Source organism: Halichoerus grypus, chromosome 13 (assembly GCF_964656455.1).
Source record: "Halichoerus grypus chromosome 13, mHalGry1.hap1.1, whole genome shotgun sequence".
Classification (NCBI taxonomy): Eukaryota; Metazoa; Chordata; class Mammalia; order Carnivora; family Phocidae; genus Halichoerus; species Halichoerus grypus.
In genome coordinates this window covers 49,666,336-49,687,019 of record NC_135724.1, presented here as the reverse complement: position 1 = coordinate 49,687,019, position 20,684 = coordinate 49,666,336, and the positions used below count along the sequence as shown (strand labels likewise).

General features: G+C 48.1%; 1 protein-coding gene across 1 annotated transcript in view; it reads left to right on the top strand.

Annotated features, from left to right (window-relative positions):
• ENOSF1 (enolase superfamily member 1) overlaps positions 1-20,684 on the top strand; it is a 29,139-nt gene that overhangs the window by 8,037 nt on the left and 418 nt on the right. Inside the window, exons 3-15 of the mRNA XM_036070701.2 lie at positions 2,491-2,606; positions 4,344-4,430; positions 4,815-4,841; positions 6,973-7,045; positions 7,162-7,200; positions 7,574-7,656; positions 8,444-8,478; positions 11,044-11,131; positions 12,857-12,991; positions 16,010-16,051; positions 16,815-16,944; positions 17,182-17,281; positions 20,027-20,108. Coding sequence (XP_035926594.2) covers positions 2,491-2,606; positions 4,344-4,430; positions 4,815-4,841; positions 6,973-7,045; positions 7,162-7,200; positions 7,574-7,656; positions 8,444-8,478; positions 11,044-11,131; positions 12,857-12,991; positions 16,010-16,051; positions 16,815-16,944; positions 17,182-17,281; positions 20,027-20,108 — 1,037 coding nt within the window. The remainder of the gene's footprint in view (positions 1-2,490; positions 2,607-4,343; positions 4,431-4,814; positions 4,842-6,972; positions 7,046-7,161; positions 7,201-7,573; positions 7,657-8,443; positions 8,479-11,043; positions 11,132-12,856; positions 12,992-16,009; positions 16,052-16,814; positions 16,945-17,181; positions 17,282-20,026; positions 20,109-20,684) is intronic.

Here is a 20,684-nt window from a genome sequence, read left to right as displayed (position 1 = left end):
TGCCCGCTGACCACGACAGGTCTGTGAGCCGTGTGTCAGCTTCTCCTGCAACTTTGTCTCTGGTGGAAGTCGAGTACTTTATGAAGCCGCCTTCTCCATACTGCAGGCCATATAGGGCGGCCCCCAAGCGTTGCGTAACACTCAGCAAGCTTACAAAATGTGTTATGGGAACGGCCATTGGAACCACTCTGTTAATAGCCGAGACTTTGAACTTTGCTGACTCCGGCTCGAGGTGGAGGGACCCTGTGTGCTCACTGAGACACAAGATAGGAGATAGGAGGCTCCTCTCCCTGGTTGCTGAGCTCTGTGCTCTGGGGCCTTCGCTGACCTGTCCCTCCTCCACTCCCATCCCCCAGCCGTCCTGATGGGCATCTCGGCCAGGCGTGAATCAATTTCCATCTCTCTACACCTTTAATAAACGGCTCTTTTGCGGTGATGTAGTCGGCTTCCGCCTTTTGTCGACCACAACATGACAGAACCCATTTTAACTTTAACCTTGCTCCATATTTCAGGTAATTTACCACGGTCTCAATGTGTTACACGGCATTCACATTAACGTTGAAAAAAATTCCATTAGCTCATCACAGTTCTTCTGTGCCTTTGTCAGCCTACTTACCTGGTAGTTCATTCTTTTATGATCGGAAAAAAAAAAAATTAAGAAATAGTGGTTTCCTCATTACTGTGAAGGCAGTGCTAGTATGTGTGTGTGAGAAAGGGAGGGAGGGTTTTAGTTATTTTTTTAATAGATAGAATAAACCAATATAGTTTTTTTTTAATAGAGGAAAAAAAGATGAAGAAAGAAGAATTTCTAAAGAGACAAAAAGAGCTGTAAGGGTTCACACCAGCCCTCGGGCTCAGGCACCCATGGTCATTCATAGGCCTTATGGACGTGTCCTTCCTGGGCCAGGGGATCCCGAGGAGTTAGTCAGCAAGGCACTGCCTTCAATGGCCAGTTTTCTCCAGATGAAATCTCCCACCCGTGGCAGCAAAGCAAACCTGAAGTAGACTGTCCCATATAGTGGATGACCACCAGTACCCAAATTTCTGTCAAATGCACGAAATTTTAGTTAGTTTCTTGCAGTGCCCTCCTCTTGAGCAAGGACAATCTACATACTCTAGATGAATATATTAGTGCTGCGTCTCTGGGAAGCTGTAAAAGAGGAGGTCATCCTCAACTTGTGTTAAATGCGTTTGCCATGTGGGGCAAGCCGGAGGTGTGCTTCATCAGTGATTTCTGGCCACCATCTCATCAACGAGATGGAGGTTTTACTAGATAATAGTGTACCTCTCTGTGACTTGCTGACAGACTCTTCAGAGGTCTTTAATCTATGAGCACCAACCATTAAGGCGTGAGGAGGATTCTGTCTTCTCGCGGTTCTAGGGAATACATGTCTGAACTGGAATGATTCTATATCCCATTGACAAAAGCCCTAGAGAACATGGAATGGTTGGTCCAGCCCTGATGCTGTATTTAACAGCAAGTGTGCAATCATCTGAGTGCTCTCCACATAGAGGCCAGGCACGTCCTGACAGCATGTTTCATATACTGAAACGGTCTTTCTCCTAGGATCTGGCCAACTCTCCAGCTGTCCTACTAAATGGTCTGAGTCATATCGCAGAAATGGCAACGCCAAACAAGTTTATCAAAAATTTTTGTAACAAATTAATTGCTTTGGGGCTAATCAGATGACTTGATTTGATTATTTTGGCCATTGATGTATAGACTAAGTGTTTTTCTAGAATGACTAAAAGGTAGAAGGGTCTCTGCCATTCAATTTGTTACTTATTCTTCATCTGAAATAATAGAATGTTTTCCGTAAAACCTTCAGTAGAATACCAAAAGCAAAAAACAAAAAAAACAGTGGTCATGCTGAACCAAATTAAGTTTAACTTTCAAATTACTTAAGAAAAGAGTAGTATATCATAAGTAAGTCAATAGGAAGAAATGTAATATTTAAGAAAAGTGTTTTCATGTACTTTAACATTTTACATGTATTATGCTTATTGCAAATTCATTTCATCTTTGTGTGTTATGTTGTGAATTCAAGATATTTTCTATGCTTGACAATAATTAGAAGGTACTTTTTTTTTTTTGGTGATAAGTCAGGGTCTTCTTACTCCTTAGGAACAACGAACTAGCAGGGTTTGGTTTTGAAAGTGCCTGTACGCTTTCCGAAGTGAACAAGAAAATAGATTGGGAGTATGGCTTAAACTTTTGTCTTGATGGCTCTGTTTCTCGCACGGCAACCATTCAAAATATGTTTGCTCTACTCAAATAAAGCTCCATGTATGGATTAACAGCTCTTCCATATGTATGATATTACTTACGACAAACACAGAAGATATATTTGGGACAGTTTTTAAAAACATGTACCTTTTGTATTTGAAGTTTCTTTCATAAAACGCCCACATTAGTTTGTGGTGTTTTCATGTCTTAATTTATTGACTTCATACCAAAACATACACAAGAATTGAATCCTTACTTAATAGTTGTCTGTGCTGTGAATGCCCTCGCCCACCATGTGCTTAACAAGGACCTCAGGGACATCGTCGGTGACTTCAGAGGCTTCTACAGGCAGCTCACAAGCGACGGGCAGCTCAGATGGGTAAGGGGCCAATTTTATAAAATGCTTCTATGAGTAATGTTACTAAGGTCTAAGATGTCCTTTGATGGCAACAAATGTGAAAACAGAAACAGGCTTACAATTCTAAGGTCAAACATGGTATTGAGATAAATTAGGGCTTGAACCATTTAGACAGTGTTTGGAGGTAATTGATTTCTTTCTGTAAGACTTGAATCTGGACATATTTGGATCCTGAGACCCTACGGACTTCATCTCTACTCCTACTCCTTGAATGGAAGAAGTGTTCTAGACCCTCTAGAAGATTAGGTACCGAATCGGCAGCCTTTCTGGGGGACAGAGTATATGGGTAGTACTGGAGTTGGGGGAGGAAGTTATTAAAGCCAGAAACATAAGAGAAGAGCCAAGTTAAGATAGAGACCAGAGTACTTTTATGTGTAAAAGTCTATATTTTGAACCCTAAGTTCAAGGCATGAAAAGAGTGAGGCTCTAGAGAAAGGATTCTGTCCCACTAAGGTCAGTCCAATAACTGGGTCTTTGCCCTTGTCTTCTGACAGCAGCTCTGTGTTTTGCTACTTCTCAGGCTCTCATCCAGTCATGGAGAAAGGCACAAGGGAAGGCACTTGCCATCTTGCCTTGGATTTCATTTTGAACTTTCTGCAAAGCACGTTGAACTTGCTTTTCAAGGCATTCCCTTGAAGAAACTCCCACTGGCCAAATCTGGGACAATTCAAGGATCAAAATAAATACGTTAGTAATGGCTTGTAACTCATGGAAAAACATAAGAATCCATGGGTCGGTCCATTTAAGGTAGTGAACAAGCAACCAGGAAAAGCTTGTCATTATAATAGAGTAAAAACTTAATGTAAAAAGAATGATAATGTTAGGCAGTCACCGTATTGCAAATATTGTAGCCATAACTGATTGAGGCAAGATTCATCAATGCATGCCCAAATCTCTGTACTTAGAAAAGGAAAATGGTAACCTCACAGTGCAGCAGCTGTGGACCCTGCCTTACCTAAGGGCTGGAAGATCATACCCCTAGTAAAAAACCAAAATGACATTATTGTCTGCTTAGAACTTGTGCCAAAAAAATATGACCTGAATCCCAATCATGAAGGAACCCCAGACCAACCCAAATTGGGGACATGGTTACAAGTCCACTAGCCTGTGTGCTTTAAAAATGTCAACACATCTTTGAAAAAAATTAGAAAAATTGTTCCAGATAAAAAGAGACTAAAGAGGCAGAACAAATGCAATATGTTAATAAAATAAAGTACATTATTGAGACAATTGGCAGAATTTGAGTATGGACTGTCTTTTAGGCAGTAGTATTCTATCAATGTCCTATTCCCCGAATTTGGTCATTGTACTACTGTGGTTATGTGAGAGAATATTCTTGTTTTTAGGACCTACACAGAAGTTTTTAGGGTTCGAGAGGCATGATATCTGCAACTTAAATGGTTCAGTAAAATCAATTTTATTTATATTATATATGTTCTATTTGTATATGTATATGTGTGTGTGTATATAAGTACATACATATACATATAGAGAGAGAGGTGGGGGGAATATACAAGAGTTTTTTGTGCTGTTCTTGCAATTTTTCTATAGATTAGAAACTATTAAAAAAAAAAAAAAAGCTTAACCTCTACATGAGCTTTTACTGATGCCTTTTAAGTCCTGAAATGTGTCCCTGGCTAGGAGACCTAAATCTCTTTCATTTCTAAGAAGTGCTGGTGTGTTTTGCTTCCTAACCAGATCGGTCCTGAGAAAGGTGTTGTGCATCTGGCTACCGCGGCCCTTCTCAACGCTGTGTGGGACCTGTGGGCCAAGCAGGAGGGAAAGGTAACTCATCGGAGGAGCACTTGGGGGGCTCTGTGGAATAATCCGACGCATGGCAGAGGGATGAACACTTCCTCTATGAGCAGCCTTCTGATGACAAAAGACATACACAGCAGGCCTCCAAAAGAAATATAGAGAATTGTTTGATTCTTTTTCTCTCTGGAAGTAGTTAGGAAACTAAAGGAGTCAGTTATAAAGGGCTGAGAAAGAAATGGGAGGGCAGCAAAGGTGAGGGGTTAGGAGGCAGCGTTAGAGATCCTGGCACGCAGGTGGACCAGAGGACAGGTGTTTGAGAATGGGAGTTGGCATTTACTTTCAGGAAAAAATGGGTACTTTACACGTTTTACTATTCTTTTCTTTCTTTCTTTTTTTTTTTCTTTTTTCAAGCCTCTGTGGAAGTTACTTGTTGACATGGTAAGTAAATTCTTTAACATTATAACATTAAATAATTATGATAACGTTGTAACATAAATGAGATGGACTTCACAGATTACTTGCCTTTTGATAATCGGTAAATATACTCAGGATTGTCTCTGGATCACTATAGTGATGATAAAGCAAACACCCACTAACCCCTAGTATTTCTTTTCTGATATTTGAAGTAACAGCTGGCTGTGCTCACATAGGCAGAGTGGTCCAAGGAAAGCACTGAGTTTAGGTCCTGCCTCCCCCCACTGTGGAGTTTTCATGTGTAATGCAAATTCTCTGAGCCTCTGTTTCCTAACTATGAAAAGGGGATAGTCGTCACTTCTCTGAGGACCTCATAGAATTGTTTAAAGACCAAATGATAAAAGTGCTTCCTGAAGAGCAAGACTTTATTAGTAAGATATTATTATCTTATACAATACATAAGATATAATATTATTATTAAGATATCATCTGGTCACTTTGAATTTAAAAGAAAGTGATGGATCAGACTGTGGTGGTCTCCACTGTCTGATTCTGGAAGGGAAGGAGCCAAATGCTGAAGATAGGCACCTCGATGTTTCCTTTTTCCTTGACCTGTTTATGGCAGGGTCGAGCACCTGGCAGCTGAGGAGGAAAAAAGTCTGGACAAGTTAAGGGGAGTGAACTTCAGACCCAGGCAGACCTGGTTTTGAATCTGGGCTCCACCACTTACTGGCGGGTTGACCTTGGGCATGTCACTTAACCTCTGAGCATTAGCTGGCCTCAGGGTGATGTCTTGCATGGTGGTTGCTAAAACTCTGGTGGTCAACTAATGAAGGCCCTGTTATTATTTGGCATCACAATTCAGGAAACACGAAGAACACCATGGCCTTGAAGACTGTAGGTGGGCAGACATTGCCTCTTCTCTGGGAGAAAATAAAAAGCGGCGGGCTCTCACACCATCTGTCTGACATAGTTGCTGGCGGCATGGGGCCCCATCCAAAGGGGAAGGACATGAGCTGCCTTTAGGCTCAAGGTCAGCCTTTCAGAGGGGTGTAGGAGGTGGCTTCCAAAACTGAATGATTTGAGGGCCACTAGAGAAGATGCCTGTGACTTCATTCTTTTGGATCCTATTTCCTGATTCAGTAGCGGCCAATAGTCTTGAAAGGGGCAGAATCTCAGCATTGAAAGAGCTTTTACATTTTTTTTCAAGATTTTATTTATTTTTGAGAGAGAGCGCGTGCACATGAGCATGAGCAGGGGTGGGGGCAGAGGGAGAAGCAGACCCACCGCTGAGCTGAGCAGGGAGCCAGTTGCGGCGCTCGATCCCAGGACCCTGGGATCATGACCTGAGCTGAAGGCAGATGGTTAACTGACCGAGCCACCCGGGTGCCCAGCTTTTACGATTTTTAACAGACCAGTGGAGTACTGTTGGTCACAGTACAACGTGAGTGGGAGTGAAGCTACTGCTTGCTTCCCAGCTATTAGACTGGGATGGGAGGGGTCTCAGCCAGAGGCCCAGCCGAGGATGTCTGCCTTGCCAGCGTGGCCAGAGCAGTGAACCAGGGGCAGGAAGAGCAGGGGAGAGAACAGCCAGTGATGGTCCAGGGCCAGGCTGTGCGCTGTGTCGCTCATGGTGAATCCGTTCCGTTCCTGTCGGTGAAGTGAATTGTCCCAATTTGACAAGAGAGGATGGCCCACGGTCAGGCTGCTAATAAACGGTGGGCACAGGATTGACCCTGGAGGGCCCGGCTCTGAGACCAGCCTTCTTTCCTCTCCCACTGAGCTGCTCCAGGATCATGGTCAGCCCTGAAGTGTGGAGAAATGGCCTATATGTAGAGGGACGCCAGGCGCTCATCTCACCACTTAACTTGTGCTGAGTGCTTGCCTCCTGCCCAGTCCTCCTTCCAGGAGCCATGTTAGTTGAGCTGGTGGAGCCTAGGTGTCGGGGAGGGGAGCGGTTGCCATACGAGGGCCTGAGGATGTCTTGGGGAGGTGGTACCGACCCTCTGAAGAGCTCTGTACCAAGGAATGACAGAACCAAACAATTTAACACAAATCCTGAAGGCCCTTTCCCAGAAAGGGTAAGTCCATCCTTAGAAACATAAGCTGCTTGTGAATTGATCTGGGCCTTTCCCCTCTCCTGTCATGCTGCCAGGACCCCAGGATGCTCTTATCCTGCATCGATTTCAGGTACATCACAGACGTCCTGACCGAGGAGGAAGCCTATGGTGAGTCATACTCGAGTAACGGAACTGGAAGTTTTCTAGTACCTGCTGATGTGTAAATAATGTAGTAGCATGCTGTGTTGTCTGAAAAAGTGATGATGCTTCTTATTTTTTTCCAGAAATACTGCAGAAAGGTCAAGTTGGTAAAAAAGAGAGAGGTGGGTGGTGAGGAAATTTCCTTCATTGTTTTTGCTCTCATTGTCCTTTTGAGGGTCCCTGTCCTCTTGGGGTTCGCATCATCTTCCCAAATGCCCCCTACCCAGCAGCCAGGCCCTCTGACAAAGGGTTGCATCTGGATGAAGCAGCTCCCTGGGTGTGACAAATAGGAAGACCTGGGCTAGTTTGACATCCTTGGTAATTGCATGATTGTGAATGTGGCCAGAGGCTGGGCTTGGGGCTGGGTGCACATGAAAGGCAGGGTCAGAAGGAGAACAGGCTGGATCCTCCGAGGGAGCAGCTTAGCTAAAGGCAGTTGTAATTCTGAAGGCGCCTGGAAAGCACAAAATGTTGACAAGCATTGTGTTTCCCCAGAAGGGCAAATGCTGATGCACGGCTACCCTGCCTACACCACGTCGTGCGCCTGGCTGGGGTACTCCGATGACACGCTGAAGCAGGTGGGCACTGGAACCCGGTTTTGTAGACAGGTTTTATATTCCTGGCTTTCTGGCATTTTCTTGTTAGCCTTTCTAAATCATTATGGATCCAAAGCCCCATCCTGAAAGTACTTATACCGGAGCGAAGTAAAGCCGCTCACATTGTGGGTGCGAGACTCTGTGACCTAGCGTGTCCCACCTCGGCTTCTGGAAGGTGACAGCCCGGGATTTGATTCCTAGGCAGAGGCAGCAGGGTCACATGGTACTGTGCTCACTGAACGATGCTGAGCCTCGGTTTCCTCCCTGTGAAGTGGGGAAATGATACGTACCTCGTGGGTGGTTTGGAGGACTCAGAATAATGCTGTGAGTTGTGTAAGGCCCGTAGCCCGGTGGCTGGCACACATCATGCCGTCAGAGCCTGGTTGATTTATGACTTTCCCACCACCCTGTACACAGCTGAAAGACTAGCTTCTGTTTGGTTCCCTTACATCCACGTGTTCTATGGATGCTGCAGAATATCTTGGCTTTAAGAAGGGGGACCTAAATGCTCCATTTCCCTTTTAGGAATGTTGTGAACAATTCAAGAAATTGTTCCCCTAGAGATGAGGAAAGAAATCATCCTACAAGTACAAGGAGTTATGCTCTGTTGGCTAAGGCGTCCTGCTCTTAATTCACCAGCACGTGGTTGTTCCTCCGGTTCATGCGGCAGCCAGTGTTTGTGAAAGCACATCAGAGACAACTGGGGTTCTCATTAGACCAGAGAGAGCGTTTGGGTGTGTGATGGTGGCTGTCTCCCTTTCTCCCACAGCTCTGCACGGAGGCACTGAAGGACGGCTGGACCAGGTAACTTGTTTGTGTGATAATGCGCTTCACTCTCCCCGTCACGACAGGCTTGGCAGTGGAGAGGAGCCAGGAGCAAAAGGCACCAAGGAGGCCAGGATTCATCCAGAACAGTCTGACACGTAGGGACGCATAGGAGAAGTTTCAACGTAGGCCAGGCTCTTCCTCCAAAGATGAGATGTGAGTCCTAGTGAGAATCCTAGAACATCAGATTTGAAACAGAGCTTGAAGATGGTCAATCTCAAGCACTAGTCTAGGATAGAAATCCACTCTTTACTACCAGTAAGAAGCATTGATTCCATGCTTGAAAACCTACAGAGGCAGCAAGCCTAACCGGTAAAAGGCGCTTCTGCATTGTTTGAGGGCTGCACGCGTTAGAGCTTCCATGTATCGAAACCTTCCCTTCCGGAGAACTTCCAGTCGCTGGTTCCAGTTTTCCACAGTCTCCAGGTGCCCCCTCATCCCCTCCAGTGGCAGCCCGTCTCCTCTGCAGGCTGTTTCTCTCCAGACCAACCATTGGCTCTTCTCTCCTGTCTCTCTCCTGTGTGAATATGGACCCCTGGACGTCCTAGGGTCTTCCTCTGGATAAATTGTGGTTGTTGGGGGCTCCCGAACCCGACACAGTGCAGGACACAGAGGGACCATCATCTCGTGATGTGGGGTCACCGTGAGTCTATCGGTGTAGCACACGGTAGGAAGTTCTGCCTGCGCTAGTTCAGCCGGCTCTCCGCAGACTCGGGGCCTGGCCACGGGCCTCCTGCGGGGCAGGGGTGTCCGCATTCCCTGGGAGCTTGTCAGAAATGTAGACCCTCCAGCCTCTTCCCAGACCTGCTGCTCAGGAATCTGCATTTTAACGAGATCCCATGGTAAAGGGTGATTTGCGTGCTTGCTAAAGTTTGAGAGGCACTGAATTTTTGTTGACTCCTCAGCGAAATAGAGTTGGGGAGTGAGACTTTGAAGGAGGCAGCCTGAAGCAGTGGAAAGGGGCTTGGGTTGTGATGGATTTGGAATCAACCTCTTGCCTTTTCCCTTCGTCTCCTGCAAGTACTTGCTGTGTGATCAGGAGCAAATTGCTCAGCCTCTCCAGACCTCATTTTCTTTCTCTATAAAATGGGAATAATATTAATTCATGATTCTCCTTGCAATAAGATGTTTTTATCTGAAAAGGGCCAGCACAGCTGGGAGTCATAACAGGTGCTCAGTAAGCGTTGATACCCTCCCCCCTCCACGTGCTCAGGAAAGGTGGGAACAGTTGTACCTAGTGAGTCACAGAAGGCTGAGGAGCGATTTCAGAGGCCTCCCAGCACAGAAGCCTGGCATCTGGAAACTGGAGCTCCCATCTGGGACAGAAACGTCTTCTTGAGTGTGTTAGTGCTGAGTGGAAGAGAGAGAAGCAACGGGTGCCAGGGTGTGTGCTGCGAGCGGGGCTTTCTGTTGGCACAGAGCGTAGGCACCGAGGAAAGTAGGGGGAGAATGTGGAGCAGTCCCTGAGTGAGGGAGAGGAGACTGGCCTCGCCCACGGTGGTGCTGCCTCCGCCGCGAGGGGGTGACCACGCTCTCTCCCGACAACTGCAACCGCGGCTTGGGGTCATGGGGAGGAGGTAGAGACCCGGCTCTGGAGACTATTTGGGCATCTGAACAGATGAAGGGAGCTCCCTGCAAGGGGTCAGCTGTAATATAAAGGAGACCTCTGCTGCTTCTCCTTCTGTGACCGAGTCACGTGATCCCCAGTCTCAGGCGCCTGCAGCCCGAGGCCCACCTCTCCTGAGCGTGTAAGGAGCCGCGCAGCTGGAGGTCTTTATCAGTCAGACTCTTTACATTCAGGGTGTGACGGGCTGGCTCCTTGTCGCAGCCTCCTCTTCTCTTTAGTGCTGACTGGCTTTTTGTTCTTCGTTCCTTGTCACGGCGCAGCAAAAACTCAGTGTTGTTAAAGATGTGACTGCTCGGGGCACCTGGGTGGCTCAGTCAGTTAAGCGTCTGCCTTCGGCTCAGGTCATAGTCCCAGGGTTCTGGGATCGGGCTCCCTGCTCAGTGGGGAGCCTGCTTCTCCCTCTCCCACTCGCCCTGCTTGTGTTCCCTCTCTTGCTGTGTCTCTCTCTGTCAAATAAATAAAATCTTAAAAAAAAAAAAAAAAAAGATCTGACTGCTCTCCTAGTTCCTTGACTTCGAGTCAGCAGGTGATGTGGCCTTGTTGCCCTGAGACATCGACTGGGTCATTTTTCAAGTGGCTTGTCTTTTTTTTTATTAAAGACTTTTATTTATTTATTTGACAGTGAGAGAGGGAACACAAGCAGGGGGAGTGGTAGAGGGAGAAGCAGGCTTCCCGCTGAGCAGGGAGCCCCACATGGGGCTCGATCCCAGGACCCCAGGATCATGACCCGAGCCAAAGGCAGACACTTAACGACTGAGCCACCCAGGCGCCCCTCAAGTGGCTTGTCTGAGACCAATGGGGAGAGAGGCAAGAGGTTACTAGAAGCACCTATGAGTTGTCGGCAAAGGCAGAGAACCCGCGTGTCTTCGCCATGTCAGGGGACAGATCTCAACCCCCAAACCGCATTTCTTTTATAGGTTTAAGGTAAAAGTGGGTGCTGATCTCCAGGATGACATCCGCAGGTGCCGCCTCACCCGAAACATGATTGGACCTGAGAAGACGTTGGTAAATGTCCTCTCCTCCCATTGAGAAAGAGCAGCTTACATGAAGCCTGTGTCCTGGGCCAAATACAGCTCATCTCAAGCAAGGATTAAAGAACGTTGGGAATTTTTTAAATTTTTTTTAAAGATTTTATTTATTTATTTGACAGAGAGAGAGACACAGCAAGAGAGGGAACACAAGCAGGGGGAGTGGGAGAGGGAGAAGCAGGCTCCCCACAGAGTAGGGAGCCCGATGCGGGGCTCGATCCCAGGACGCCGGGATCATGACCTGAGCTGAAGGCAGACGCTCAACGACTGAGCCACCTAGGCCCTCCTCGTGGGGAATTTTAAAGCTGAATGTGAGAGGAGGCACAGCTGCGTGGTTTTGCAATGGGTGAACTCTTTAAAAAAAAAACAAAAAACTGAAGGAGCTGATAGTTTTAAATGTGTCTGCTCTGCAGAACTCCTTAAGTCAGATCCGGGTTAGGGATTGTTCCTTCTTGCTAGCACGGATGCACCTGAGCAAACAGGTACCCCCTTGGTGCCCTCATGTGTCATTATTTAATTTCTCTTAACAAATACGTCCTGCCTGGTTCAGCAGGTAGGCCAGTCTCATGGAGCCAAGGTGGAAGAAATGCCAGACTTTTGCAGAGATAAATGTAAGGATCAGTCATTCCTCACTACATATTTTTATAAGATGTTTCTTATTACATGTAAAATACTTTTACAAAGTCACAGTAAGATATTTTTATGCTTTTGGAGGCATGTTTCATAAGTTAACAGAAATAGGAGCTGAATCCTGACCTAGGATCAGAAATGCCACTGTTTATACACGAGTTAACATGACTTTTGTCTTATGGGGCTGTCCTTACCCAAATAACTTGTGATACAAAGTGATTCTAGCTGTACTGTCCTCTGGTCCTCACAGTGGCCCCTGAGGGAACTCATACCACTTAGCACTTTCTACTGGACACATCCATCCCCATGTCTGTCATCAAGCGTGATAATGTCAGGGGTGGAGAGGCCCTTTCTTGGTGTCTGCACACCCAGCACCTGGCTTCCAGAGAGCCAGGGCTTGGGAGTTCGAGGCCTGGCCCTGAACTTGTCATTTATGTGACTTACTGTTTTGGGTAAGTTCCTTAACTTCTCTGCATGCCAGCTTTCTTTTCTGTAAACTGGGTTAATAGGAAATGCTTCATAGAGTTGTTCTAAATATTAAATGGAACAAAATCCATAAACTGCCTGGTTGAGTAGGTGCTTCATCAATGGTAGAGTTTGGGTTATGTATTATTGTGCCAGACTCATAGTTGGCAAGCATCAAAATGACTGGTGAACAAATTCAGAATTGATGAGGCCTGATTCGGAATGTGATAAAATAGTTTCCAGAACAACGGATACTGCAAGACAGATGCAGTTGGGTGGCACCTCGATGCAGATTGGGCCAGAGCTCCAGGGCCGGCGAGCACTTCTCCTGGGCCCAGCCCAGGGCACTTGCGGACATCCTGGTGGCCCTGTCAGAAGACGCATCTGGAGCCACAGTTCCAGTCTTGGCGGCTGCTCTTTGGCCACCTTCGTGCTGCCTGCATGCTGGTCCTCCACAGAGGACATGTCGGGCTCCCTCCAGAAGTCTTGCTCAGCAGTCGGGGGCACCAAGTGACAGCATTTCGTCCTTGAGAGCCATAGCCCTGCCACAGGTCAGCACCAGGCAGACCTCGCGGTGGAGGCTCTCTCTCTCTCTCTTTCCCTGCAGATGATGGATGCCAACCAGCGCTGGGATGTGCCCGAGGCGGTAGAGTGGATGTCAAAGCTGGCTGAGTTCAAGCCACTGTGGATTGAGGAGCCCACCTCCCCTGACGACATTCTGGGACACGCAGCCATTTCCGAGGTAGAAAAACTCCTCCTGCCCCTGCCACTGTATATTTTTGTTGTTGTTTGGTTGGTTTTCTGGAGTGGCCGTGACAGATCCTAAAGCTCCTTTGCTTATTTCCTTTCACATTTCTCTTTATTTTAGAGACAGTAAACTGCTAAAAGTTGAAAGGCTGCCAGCAATCCAAAGCTTGGTACTTTGTAAATACAGAAACCTGACTGATACTAAAATATTTTTTTCACCCCGAATGAAACAAAAGTGTAGATTCCTCTGGTTGACCCCAAAGAAAAGGTTTGCTTAGCTAATGCCACGGTCAGGCCGCCCCCCGAGGAGGCTGCCTGGAGCCCTGGCGCCGGGGCGCCTCCCGCACAGAGCCACCCGGCCTCCCCACCTCTCGGGTTTAGGGAGACCCTGATACGCCAGAACATCTGAGGAACATCCTTTCTCAGGAAGCGTCTCCCTTTCACCAGTGTCTGGCACTGAAATACATAAGCCAGAATGTCGGGTCACTTTTGAGGAGAACTCCCGACTTCTGGGAGCACTAGATGTCCGTACCCTCTGACCAGAGCAAGCTCCACCAGGAGCCACATTAAACCAAAGGCTGTTGGGTGAGTGAGGAATCGGGGCAGGAACGGGTTGTGTGATTTGAACACGCGACGGTGTCGGTCCGGGGAGCCCCACGCATCCATCCTCAGCGTAGCTGAGCCTGCTGCTGGCACGAGGCATGTTGAGTCTTAAGCCTTCCCCCTCTCTGACCAGCACGCACCCTGACTCCCCTTATGTTTTCCTCCGATGCCCCTTCCCCCCAACACGGTGCCGTCGGGCCGTACCTGGAGCAGATTTCCCCCTGAGGTGACTGCATTGCTATACTCTCCCCTAATCTGAAAATTTTCACTCTGAGGACAGGCAGTTTCACGTTCTGGGAGGGACACCTCAGTGAGTCCTGTGGGAAACTGTGGGTCCTACGGGGGCCATCCTGCCCCATTTCTCTCAGGACATGAACATATGAGCTCCTGCTGTCAGGCCGTCCCCAGAAGCCTGGGTTCGCAGGGTGCCCTCCGTTCTCCCCACTTCACGGCCGAGCCGCAGAGAAACAAAGATACGTGAACCCAAGATAACTGGCATGGCTGGGGGGTGGCTGAGTGCTGAGGACAGGAGGAAGACACGGGTGGGCTGGGGCGGTGGGGCGGCTCGTGGAGGTAAGACAAGAGCGAACCCTGAGCAAAGCTGCACGGCAGGGTGGTGGGGGGACAAGCAGGAGCCACAGGGTGACCGTGTCAGTTTAAACAGACCCGAAAACTTCTGAGAATCTGGTCAGAGGCCACGGTTTGACGAAGACTTTCACCTTGGGGCTCTTTGGGGGTAGCCACACCCTAGTGCTGCCCACCTGCCCACACAGGGACCTGCAGCCGCCCCCCCCCCACACACCCCAGCCCGGAGAGTCTCATTGGAAGTTCTTCGGGGCTTCAGCCCTCTGAGGTTTTGTTTACATGGGGAAGGCTGTCCCCGCAGGAGGTATCCTATGATGTGGGCACAGACAACCAGAGGCAGGGGGAAGCTGCAGAGTCAGCCGGCACAGGTGGGGCGGACGGAGGAGACCCCCAGTGGAGGGCAGGTGCACGTCGGGCATTGTGGGAAAGACCGATCCCTGGGCCCGGGCGATGGGTCCATCTGCGCAGAAGATGCTGCCCAACACAGTGAGTCACGATAGCGTCTTGAAGGAGAGAATGGGATCAAAGAAGATTTGACTGGAAAAAAACATGTAAGATGGGTTGCGATGCAGTACAGGGGAGTGTGGAACAGGCAGAAAGAAACCGGAGCAGAGAGCAGAGCTAGGAGGCTTTCCCAGTAATCTAGGAGGGCGGGCGGGGAAGGGACAGGGCAGCGAGACTAGAGCAGGTTCAGGAAGTATTTAAAAGGAAGAAATAGGAGTTGGTACCTATTAAGTGTCAGAAACATATGCTTTTTAAAATGGTAGAATGAATAAGTCAAATGGCTTTCTTCCTCTATTATTTTTCCCCACTCTGGTTTTTGTTTTGAGATAGAGAACGGCACTCATTTAAATTAGAGGTTTCTGGAAGCATAAACCAGGAAGGTAGAAGGTGCCCCACTGACCATCCACTCTAACTCCTCACCTGGGGACAAGGAGGCCAAGGCTTGGGTGGTCCGTGACTCACCCACATCCACACATAGAGGCAGGACAGGTAGCAGGATCGGGGGCACCTGGCTCCTAAATTAAGGGTTTTTTCTGCAGGGAAGTTTTCCTATCTAGTGGTTCAGAAGCCTCCCCTGGCTCTGGAGTTCAAGCCTTGGTTCTACCCCTTTCTAGAGTTGTGATCTCGGAACGGTTACCAGCTCTGTGCCTGTTTCTCATTCCCCTGTGAGATGGGGACGATGGTGACTCCTGTCCCGACGGGCTGTGACAAGGAGTCATTTCAGGCAGGGTTTCACACGGCACCGGACAGGTAGTAGGAGCTCAGATAGTGTTAGCTTGCAGTGCCCTGGATATTATTCCCTTAACAACGGGAAGATAAGCTGCGGAGAAACCACAGGTGCCCGAGGCGATCCCAGTGGGGGCATGAGGGGAGCAGCCCAGAGCCTGGGGGCGGGGGGGTGAGGTCGCTTCAGGTGGGAGGAAAGAGAGAGCAGTGCTATGTTCAGAAGACTCCAGCATTTGCCAGGTGAGGATTTCACCAGGTAAGGAACGAGCTCAGCCTGACCGGTAAAGTGGATCTAAGGCCGCTCGCTAAGCTTGAAGGGAGAGGGTTCTAGAACACCCACTGGAGGGGGGCGGCGGCGAGAATCTGCAGAGCTCTAGCAGGAGGGGAGCTAATGGCAGCATAGGAACAAGCCCCTCCTGTGTGCACACATAATCCCCTTGCCGACCTGCCGTTCCCAAAACTTCACACAGCCCCCCAGCAGGGACGTTTCCTTCTTCAGCTCTAAGTGGTGAAACAACTGTAAATAGTTTTAAACATTAGGAGTTTCAGCTCAAAGACTCAGGAAACTAACATCAGGTTGCCTTATATTTTATAGGCACTGGTCCCATTAGGAATTGGCGTTGCCACCGGAGAACAGGTAAGTGACCTCTCCTTGGGGTCAGTACACACCGGCCACCCACTGGGGACGCTGGCGTACGTCAGGCTCCCTCACCTGTGTTATTCTGAGTGGGGAAGTTTTCTTAATCTCTGAACTTGGGATGTTTTACAGCACATCAGTAGAGTCTGGAGTCGGAGACAGTCAAAAGTTTTTGTCTCTTTACCTACAATTCATATGATGTAAGGCCATGTATCTTTCCCAAAGTAATCAAAATTTACAAGGCAGCAGTTTAAAGTTGCTCCTGCAAGGGCATGAGACGCACTGTATGGTTTTAAGAAAGCCAGCTTCCAAATTGAATAAACGTTACTGCGTTCACTCTCTGTGCTTATAAACGAAGCACCAGTGCTTGCCAGAACTGCGGCGGTCCACCCACGAGCAGAGCGTGTGAAGGAACAGATTCTCAGTTTGCCCAGCAAAAGGAGCGGTGCTGGTTAGCCGTGGGTTTTTGGTCGTCCAAGCCACCTGCTCACCGCCATCACCACATTCCACCCTGATGCTTTGCTTCGCCTCCCACATGCCATCCGCTCCGACGGTTATTCCTTCATAGATGTCAAGCGGTGGGACTTTTGCGTGACTCACATCCTTCCACCGGCAGATTTAGGAAGCAGTGAGCAGTCAGGTCCCCGGCCTGTATTGTCAGGGTTTGCTTCGTGCCAGGTGAGAGCGAAGGATAAATACAGCCCGGGCTTCCTGAAGGCCCAGGTTAACTCTTCTGCTGGTTTTATTTTAATTCTATTTCCAGTGCCACAATAGAGTGATATTTAAGCAACTCCTACAAGCGAAAGCCCTGCAGTTTCTCCAGATTGACAGCTGCAGGCTGGGAAGTGTCAATGAAAACCTCTCGGTGTTGCTGATGGCCAAAAAGTTTGAAAGTAAGGGCGCCCCGGGAGCCGCGCACCAAACCTCCATTTCCCCACCCACGCACACCGGCGGGTCCCTCTGGAGGGACTCTCTTTTCGGCCTGATCAGGGAATCTTTGACTATTTTCATCCCTAGATCATGATGAATGATGTAATCACAGGCGGGCAATCACCTTAATCACCGCAGATGCTCTCTCATCCACCCATCCCCACCCCTAGGCATTAAATAGAAATCTGTCTTTATTGTAGTTCCCGTTTGCCCTCATGCCGGTGGAGTTGGCCTCTGTGAATTGGTTCAGCACCTGATTATATTTGACTTCATCTCCATTTCTGCAAGCCTTAAGAACAGGTAATGAGGAGGGGCGCCTGGGTGGCTCAGATGGTTAAGCGTCTGCCTTCGGCCCAGGTCATGATCCCGGGGCCACTGATCGGGCTCCTGGCTCGGCGGGGAGCCTGCTTCTCCCTCTCCCTCTGCCTCTCTCCCTGCTCATGCTCTCTATTAAAAAACAAAACAAAAAAAACAGGTAATGTGGAGTTAACTTCAGTAGCGTCCCTCAGTCAGGTCAGACTTTGTAAAATTCGGCTCTGGAGACCAGAGGCACCAAGAACTCTGCTTTGCCATGTCCTGTAACTCAAAGGCCAACTTGGTTTTGCTTCCACTTTTTCCCAGGGGGCCATTACACTGGAGCCCCAGCAGTGAATAGATCTTTTTCTTTCAGAGGACTGGGTTTGTGGTAGCTGCCTTTGTTTTCTAAGTACGAGATGGTGCGTGGGTGGGGTGGAACCCTGGGGAAGCCAGAACTCCTTTTGTTTTTTGGATTTTTTTAAGTAGGCTCCACACCTAGTATGGAGCCCAGCAGGGCTTGAACTCAGAACCCTGAGATCAAGAGCTGAGCTGAGATCAAGAGTCAGACACTTAACCGGCTGAGCCACCCAGGCGCCCCCAGAACTCCTTCCATTCTAAAGCCTTGCTTTCATCATACTTATATTCTCTGCTTCTGTCCAATCTCCTGGTCCCAGCGCTGGAGTATTCTGTAATCTAGCCGCATCTAGTTCCACCTTATTTCTCAACATGTCCCAGGTGAACTTTAAGACAGTCTTCCAGTCATCTGCACACATATGGCTTTATTTTTAAGATTTATTTCAGAGAGAGAGAGCAAGCGGTGGGAGGGGCAGAGGGAGGAGGACAGAGAATGCTTGAGCAGACTCCCTGCTGAGCATAGAGCAGGATATGGGGCTCAATCCCAGGACCCTGAGATCATGACCTGAGCCAAAATCAAGAACCGGCTGCTTAAGCGACTGAGCCACCCAGGCACCCCCACATATGGCTTTATTAACTCCTGGAGTTAAATGTGGTATCGCAGAAGGATCACTGGCCATGATCTTTATATGGCAGCAGCATAAATACATACATGAGAATGGTCAACACCAAATGCGGGGCCGTGGGTGAGAAATGGGACCTATGAGGGTTGATGGGAGCCTCAATGATAACGGTTTTTCTCTTAAGATGGGGGTGAGTACATAGATGCTGCCTTTTATGTCTGAAATATTTTGTACAATAAAAAGTGAACATTCCTAGGTTATTCTGCTTTTGCTCCCTCATTTCAGTCCCGAAGGTGGGACTAAGGGGAGGTTCGGACCAACCTTGAAAGGTCCTGTCAGTCTTGAGGGCTGAGAAAAGGGCCAGGGCTGAGCGAGGTGCGCTGTGACCACCCACAAGTGGGCGAGAGCACCTCCTGCCGCCCCCCTGTGCAGGAATGTCGCCCCCATGCGCGGGAATGTTGGTGTGTGAGCGGGACAGCCGCCAGGCGCCGCTTGCACCCCAGCTTTGTGACCGCGTGGGACACCCGTTCCTGCTCACTCTTCAAGGCCAGAACATCCTCTCCCATGGGGCTGGTTCTTCACCTGTGGCCTGTTCTTTGTAGATTATACATAGCGCATATTCTGGTCGATAACTTGGTATCTGTGTCCTCTGAAACCATGCAGCCCCGTCTTGCCAGTTCCTTTGGGAATGCCCAGCACCGGGCACCTGGGCTGCCTGTCCTAGCTGTTCATTAACCGATGACCAAAGTAAGGCAGCAGAGTTAGGTCACTTGCCCCAAGTCACAAAACTAGAGGGTGGCTGACCCAAATTTGAACAGATTGGTCTGATAGTAAAACCTGTGCTCTTTTTTCTAACTCGTGTGTGTAGCTGGATGGGATCTCACTGGGTGATTTTAATCTATTCATCTGACTTTTGGCTAAAGGCACCCAAATAATCCCAGATACTTATGGAGTCTAAATGGCTATCTTTGGGGGTCACAAAACTTTTAGAGATCTTCCTTGGCCTAAGATAGCTTAACATTCCAATAAACCCACCATAGTATATTGAAATAGTAATATATTTATCAATATTGATAAATATTAATATATTGAAAATATATTTTAAAATGTTTAATACACCTAACCTACTGAACATACCTTAGCCCAGCCTACCTACCTTAAACATGCTCAGAACACCTGTATTAGTCTGTACTTGAGCAAAATCATCTGACGTGAAGCCTATTTTATAATAAAATGCTGAATAGCTTGTGTAGTTTATCGAATACGGTACTGAGAGTGTAAAACTGAATGGTTGTATGGGTACAAACAGTTGTTAGTGTATTGGTTGTTGACCCTAGTGATGGCGTGGTTGACTGGGGGCTGCTGCGGCCATAGGCCACAGGCCAGCATCACGAGAGAGGATCGTATCACATGCCACAAGCTGGGAAAAGATCCAGATTCAAACTTTGAAGTACAATTCTACTGAATGCATATGGCTTTTGCTTCATCATGGAATCGAAAAATCTTAAGTCAAACCACTGTGAGTCAGGGACCATCTGTAGAGTTACGAGACTTTTGGTACCCACCCACATGAGACTTCACCCAAGCCTCACACTGTTTTAGTTTACAGGGAGAGAACCTGAGGCAGAGGTTGATAGATTTGCATAGAAACACACACCCGACTGAGTCCACCCTTTCTTCAGTGGTGCTCACCCCTTGGCTCTAACAGTTAGTACCACATGAATGATCTAACATAAGACATTACTGCCCTAATCTGATTCCTTCCTCCTAGGATGTGTGAATACGTCAACCACCTGCATGAACATTTCAGGTATCCTGTGGTCATCAAGAAAGCGTCCTACATGCCTCCTAAGGTGAGCTTGGCCAGAGGCCTCCCTGAGGAAGCAAGCTTCCAGCCCCTGGTATACTTGTTCTTGTGAGTTAGACCCTAGACCACAAAGCTGTCTCCTTAGAGCTTATTTTCAGTATCTAGAAATTACAAATGGCTCTTCAGTTAGCAATATCAAATTCCCAAAGCCTGAAGGTCAGGGGTTGAGGGTGAAATTGCCCTGACAAGCCTTCAGTAATGCCAGCCTTTCTTCCCAACACCAGCTGAGACCTTAAAATGTACACTTCTGTGCAAACCCCCTCCTCCCCAAAAAACCCCAAAACCAAACAAAAACCAAACCTGGCACCACCTAGCAAGTTAGTGAACTGAAACGTTTAGACTGCGGTTGTGTTAATCTGGACCATTTATCTTCATCATGTTCAAGACACTGGGGCTCATTTTCACCAACAGAGGTTGAGTTGTCAAAGGAAGTGTGATTATTTAATCCTGAGACACAGCCAATAAAGTATATCCTTCCCCATTTCAAATAATCCAAAAACAGCATTTCTATGAACAGCAGAAATACATGTATGAGTTTTGTTCCAGGTGGTTATTAACACTA